This window comes from Limulus polyphemus, unplaced genomic scaffold (assembly GCF_000517525.1).
Source record: "Limulus polyphemus unplaced genomic scaffold, Limulus_polyphemus-2.1.2 Scaffold119, whole genome shotgun sequence".
NCBI classification, from domain to species: Eukaryota; Metazoa; Arthropoda; class Merostomata; order Xiphosura; family Limulidae; genus Limulus; species Limulus polyphemus.
The window spans coordinates 921,510-928,616 of NW_013665729.1; the positions used below are offsets into that span (position 1 = coordinate 921,510).

Genomic DNA, 7,107 nt, shown 5'->3' on the forward strand with positions numbered 1-7,107 from the left:
GAACATTCTTAAGTGTCAACAATTCAGAAAATTTCGTTCAGGTGACTTTAGCCTTAAAAATTATGATGGCAGGAAGCAGACATGTTGGAATTAATATTGATGCTCTGAAGATGATTGTTGAGTCCAGCCCATGGCAACACACTCATGAAATGGCCCAGAAATTGCATGCCTCTCATGAAACAATATGTAAACATCTAAGGAATATGGGAAACTCTATAAAGGTGTTTGGGTGCCTCACAAACTCTCCAATGATCATTGTTTCCAGCGTGTGAACGTTGCTTCGTCTCTTCTGGCGTGTAATGTGCATGAACCATTTTTGGACAGAATTGTCACAAGTGATGAAAAATGGATTCTCTATGTGAATATTAAATGCTTAAAACAATCAGTCAGTCCTAGACAAAAACCACTTCCAACCCCAAAACCTGGACTCCATCCACAGAAAATGGTGTTTTCCATTTGATGGGACATCAAAGGAGTAATTCATTTTGAACTCCTCAATCCACAGAGAACTGTCAATGCTGAGATCTATAGTCAGCAACTGGAATGTCTAAATCAAGCCCTTCATCAGAAACACACTTCAATCATCAATCAGAAAGGTATTATTCTTCTCTACAACAATGCATGTCCACATGTGGCACGTTTGACACAACACAAGATTATGGAGTTGGGTTGGGAAATTCCCACCCACCCATCATATTCTCCAGATATGGCACCATGAGATCACTATCTTTTTCGTTTGCTACAATACCACTGTAATTGGAAAACGCATGCAAATATATAAGTTGTTAAAGAGGACATCGACATGTTTTTTGCTTCAAAGCCAACTGACTATCTTTGATCACGGCATTAGCAACCTGATTGTAAGATGTAAAAGCATCACTGATGAGAATGGGAATTATTTCACTTAATAATTGTTTTGTGTTGATATATAAGTTGTTTGAGTTTTTTAATCTAAAAAAAACAACATTAATTTCTTGGAGACCTAATATATATATATATATGGGAGGGTAGTAATTCACAATGACAATGAATGCTGATACCATGAGTATTTAGTGATATTAATTTCTAGCATAGATGCTTCAGACAATAAAACTGACATGGCTATCTCAACTCTTTACTGATAAACCTTCAGTAGGAACTAAAATGATTGAATTCACAATATCAAACTCCAAATTTTCAGCACTAATTATCACAGTTGAAACACTGATCTCCCTTTCGATTACATGTGTTTAGGCTTAAGGTTAACTTTAGACAGACAAGACTAATCAAATCTAGGAAATATGGAATGCCTAGATACTAAGAGAAAAGCAGGAAAATCCACAAATTAAACAGAACATAATAATGTTCACTGCAAACACAAGTTCATGAAAATTTTCATCAGTACGAAACAGAATAACAATAAATAATCTAGCTTTGCCTCTCTCCAGATAAATACAAACTACAAGTATAAACAACAAAACATAACAGTGTTGTGTGTATGTGTGTGTATACATGTGCAGCGCTCAGGCATTATGTATGTATGTATTACAGTACAGTAGTATGTATGAAATTTCTGATGCAAGTCTAGTTTTATAACAGGCCATACTCTACTGTACTTGGCAGGCAAGCCAAGCAGGTTAGAATAAAAACATTGAATGTGAATGCCCAAGATCACTGTTCTGTTTAAAAGTTTTACATGTCACTGAATTTTTTTTTCTTTAAAATACTATGTAACATTAGCATGGTTTGGGCTTATTTTTTCCAATGTAATGAAACTTCCCAGGAAATAAGGCATCAAAAATTAATTGAATAAAGATCCAAAATTGCCAACTAAACATTAATTGTACTTTTTGGAAATAAATAAGATATAAAAACATCAAAATTGTTATTGGGTCTTTGTACATCAATACTGTCAAAATCAGATTTGGTTGTTTTTTCAGACAATAAATAAAGCCTTCGGACAACCTAGAAATTTCCTTAAAATCAAGCCCTGATCAGGCTAACAATCTCAGGATGAAAATAAAGACTCACTCAACTGAAGTTCATAAATTGAATTAATTTATAATGAAATTGTCAAACAGTTCATGATAATTTACACAAATGGATACAGCAACCATTCTCAATAATTCCTTGGTACATCTATTTCCTCCAAATCCTACAAAACAATTTACCTGTGAATGAAAATACCTAGCTACAGCTTCAAATTCCTTCTGGCTCTCAATGCAAGTGGCATCCCAGGGTGCATAGTACATCACAAAAGACACTTCCTTCTCCGAAAGCAAACCAACAAGATGGTTCATGGAACCAAGATAATAATCAGTCACAAAGGAAGTTTGAGAAAAGAATTTCTTTGGAGGACTGGCTTTTCTTGTTCTGGGTGGGCTGTCAGATTAAAAAAAAACCATGATATCATATTTTCTGATTCTGAACAATACAACAGCATCCCACAAGTAGATACTAACATGAAACATCTGCTTGGCTTTATCCATTTCATTTAATTAGAATAAAAAATGTCATACAATTATTTCATATTGCAGACTTTTTTTCAAATTTTCATAGAAGTTATAAAATTATCTCTCAAATAATTCTTTATGAAGTGTCAGATGAAACAAAGGCTTACCGATATACAAGAACTTCAACATTTTCCAAGACATCTTAAGAAATTAAACTTTTACAAGTCACAAGCTGTTTCTTAAGAGAACAGAATAATTTACTGAAGTTTGCTTTTCCCATGAATTAAAATAATTACTTATCTCAAGATATATATAATCACATACATGTTTATACATAGTTTCAAATCCCTACAGGACCTCACTCTATGTAATTTGTTTGATTACAATTATTCGTCTTTAACACTAATATGAGTTATATATCACTGAACTAGCACAATAAATATTTACTCTCTATTTAGTAATTCTAGATTTCTTTTCCTTAAACATCTTAACAGTTTCTTACAAACAAAAATCTGTATAATGTATCTGTAACCTCCTTCTTTTCTTCAAGAAAATTCTGGCTAGACTTTCAAACCTTACAAAATAACTGCTCCTTATTCAAACTTGTACCAATAATCAACAAACAGTTATACTAACAAAAACACAATGTCTCCAAAAATAAATTAAACTGAGAACAATTAAATCAACTGGTGCTGGAAAAGAGAAAACCTTTTTTCATTGTAAGAGAAAAAATACAATAATCAGAATTAAAACCAAATTCTCCAAGAGAACTTATAACCAACAAGAAGCAATGGTGGTGCAGTATCAGAGGAAGGTAGATACTGAACGACAAAAGATGAACAAAGTTTCCTACAAAACGAGTGTACAAAAAAAGGAAAGAAAAGATTGTCATAAATGAATATGAGAGTAGACAAAATAAAAACATTGTCTCCAACTCTATTCCTGCATCTGTCACAATTCTTATCTGGACAGCTACAAGGAAAAGTGAAGAAGCAGAAAAAATGAGATCAGTAATTCACAAAATCTAAACATCTTGGACTAGAAGTCTAACATTAAAATGTGTTAAATCATGTAAATCAAAGTTACACTCTACTGGTATTAAACATCACAGTTCATAAAAATTCTAAATGGTGAAAAGTGTTTAAAAAAGTATAAAAACATTCTAAAGTAAAGTTAAGACAATGCAAAAACCTTTATTTGAACTTTCAACTTGAAAAAATAACCCCCCACAGTTACACTTAAGTATTTTACTATTTTCTTTTTTATTAAGTCAGCTGGAACAGAGAGCTGATGTTACTCAAAATTGAAATTTTTGGCTCATCATATCATGAATTTTCTTATATTATGTAAGTTTACAATGTTTTGCATTATTTCTACAAAAACCAATAAGCTAAGAAAAAATTAATGATAAAAGCTATCTTAATTAGTGCTTTCTTATCATGCTTTCTAAAATGATTGTGATCCACAATCATTGATTTATTTACCCTTAAAGGTACATGAGATATTCCTAATAAATATCTACACATAGACTCACATTAAACAAATGAACACAAATAAAATACATCATTTGAAAAAATATAGTAGTTAAGTTAGCAATATTAACAGATTGTTCCAGCTTGAATTTAGAGAAACATTTTTACTGTGATGAGTACTGTATGAATTTTAAATTTAGTTTTGGATCAATTCACAACAACAACAAAAAAAAACATATGAAAAGAGAAGGGGGTATTGGAGAATAGACATGAAACAATTCTAAAGTGATGTACTCGAATGGACCATGATAATTTCAGGTGCAACTTGGTCAAAAAGCTGGAAATCACTGGTGTAGAAGGTACTAAAAATTTTTTAAAGCTTATTTTAACCTGACAAAAATTTCATTGGAGCATAACAATTATGTTGTAATAACAAATGTGAATACTAATAATCTTTCAAACAGAATGTACATGTATGACAACTTTCTAAGCACCTTGCTCTGATCACAAATTAATGTTAATAAGAACATGAACTCGTAAACTTCATAATCTAGCCCCGAAATTCTAAGACTCTAGTTCAACAGACAATGTGGAAAACAAGCTCTAGAATATTTAAGCGGGAACTGATATTCAAAATCTGGATGGTTAACTTCACTCCTGTCAAAAAACATTGCAAAAAATGCTACTGGATATTTAATGTATGGTTGTTTTGTAAGCAGTGTGAAATTGCACATCTAGTAAATATCTAACCTTGCTTCATCTTTAATAACTTATAAAAAACATTTAAATAATGTTGCAGGGCCCAGGCAAATGAAGCCTGGTTATGCCATAAAACCCGCAAAGCATCTTTAGGCTGTATCTTCATTTAATGATAAAAACCATAATTTTTGGCTTTCCTTTGCATATAGATGCTTGATACATTAAGAATGACTGAAATAATAATTTGAGTAATAATTAATATGTATTTGTTACTTTATAGATATAATAGATATTTGATGTTACTTTATTAACATTTTTACGCTTATACTATGAGGTAAAAACAGCTGCTGTTATGATTTTGTCTGGTTTATGAGCTCATTGCTGTCCTAATTTAGGATCTTCTTTTTAATAAATTCTTGAAAATGTTAAAAAAGAGAAAGGGGGCCCGGCGAGGATGTTTGCCCTGGGGTCCATGGTGGCTCTCAATGTTCCTGTCTCCCATATATGGCACCCTACGGCTTCAAAGTATGATGCATAATATATTTTTTGCAGTAAGGGTATGCAATGAGCCTTAAGATCCATAGTACGCATGTTGACCACCAAATCACCCTCAGCCCTTCAAACAGGAAGAGCTGACTTTCTCAGAGTGATGTTACTATTTAAATCCGAGATATTTGAGGTGTATTTTGTGCACTGAGTTTCTTGCATAAAATATTTCATTCAACTATCAAAAATCTTCCTTATGAACCTTGAAAAGAAATAATGAACTTTTACATCATGAGAACTGAGCATGTAATTTTATGCATATATATTAAAAGTATTAGGTTAAGTACTGTAAGGGGAAAAAAAATACAAAAAAAGGGTTTTGGCCAAGATCTTCAACAAAGCAGTTTTTACATCATTTGAAATTCTCTTAGCACAAACTGTTTATCTTCTAATGTATTTATAAAAGTGTACTATCCAGGTTACCTTGTATGCTTGAGGGCTAGATCTCCTCTGGCTGAATAAAAAAAACTGTAAACCGTTACATTATATCCACATTTTTGCAAGATAATATTAACATTAAATGTACAGAAAAAACGTTGTGTAGAGAATAAATAATAAAAACATTCAGCATGCAAAATTCTTACATAGAGAAAGTCCCTATAGTGACATTAAATGTGTATGTATACAACATTTCCAGCTCATGCTAGATAAAACTAAACAGCAATCATATTTACCCAGTATTCCCTGATCCAATGAGCAGTGCATCTGGGTCCTCCAATGTATTTTCCTTAGAACTTGTGTGACAAAGATGAACATATTCCAAAAGAAATACATGTACATGTATATGATGCATTTCAATCTTAAGTACTCAAGTTAGTTGCAAACATTTTGAAAATTTTACAAAAATGGAAATACTAACAAACAAATGGAATAGTTAAGCATAAAAATGTTTTAGGCTTAGAAAATTTTGTTTAACATGACAGCTTACCTTTCTTTTTCAATATTAAGCATAATATTTAACCATCTTTAACACACTAAAAAGTATATTTATAGCAGAGTTGATAATTTCAGTCTAAGAATTTTGATTTACTAAATAATCAACTTTTTTAAAGTGTAAACATTTATTCATCATTAGCATCAGCTAAGATATTAAAGCAATTATAAGTAATGGTCTATTTTATTAACTTTAAAATCTTAACTAATGTTAATGATGAATAAATCGTGTATTAAAACTGTGTCAACAGACTAAAGTAAAAGTCTCATTAGAACAGTTCTACTTTAAAATTTTAGCTATGGTAAAAATTCAGCTAGCTTATCTACATAGATGCATCTTTATGACCAAAATAAAATTATTCTTGTATTTACTTTATTAACTCCTCAACCATGTTCCAAAAGCATTAAGATAAAATTATATTAATAAATTGATTCATTTGTTTGATCATTTAACTTCCAATCATGGCTATGCAAAGCAACCTTAATGTCATACATTATTTATAGTTAACTGAGTCATTATGACTCAATCATGTTTGTGAAAAATGTCTGTTAAGATGAGATCCTAAAAGGTTATTTTGCATTTCAAAAGAAAATTGAAACTTAGAATATCAGAATTATTGTTACATAATTCCATGCCACAAATAACAGCAGCAGTGGAAAGTTCTAAAGATACACAAAAAAATCAAGCAACAATATATGATTCGAAAACTATATATACCAGATAGAGTGCAAAACAATAATTAAGAGGATTTACTTTAATTGCATGTCATTTCAACCTGCAATTTCTAATGCACGTGGTTATTCATAAATCTTCCGTTTCAGTTTGAATTTTTTTTGTTGAAAAGTTTATGGAAGTACAAGTTATAATAATACTTTTTTTATTTCACTTATTTCTACAACAAAACACTTAAAATAAATTTAAAATATTCTGATTATGGATGGACAGAAAGTTGTAACCTTGATGTTAAGCTTCTCCTGTCACTTCTTTTCCACCATCTTGTATAGGGTGAAATTCATAGTTGAGT

General features: G+C 31.0%; 1 protein-coding gene across 2 annotated transcripts in view; it reads right to left on the reverse strand.

Annotated features, from left to right (window-relative positions):
* LOC106472330 (thioredoxin domain-containing protein 11-like) overlaps nt 1–7,107 on the reverse strand; it is a 70,044-nt gene that overhangs the window by 50,923 nt on the left and 12,014 nt on the right. For both annotated transcript variants that reach the window (XM_022401712.1, XM_013932971.2), the window contains exons 2-3: nt 5,824–5,883; nt 2,151–2,361 (exon numbers count right to left, since the gene is read on the reverse strand). In XM_022401712.1, the coding sequence (XP_022257420.1) occupies nt 2,151–2,361; nt 5,824–5,883 (271 nt within the window). The remainder of the gene's footprint in view (nt 1–2,150; nt 2,362–5,823; nt 5,884–7,107) is intronic.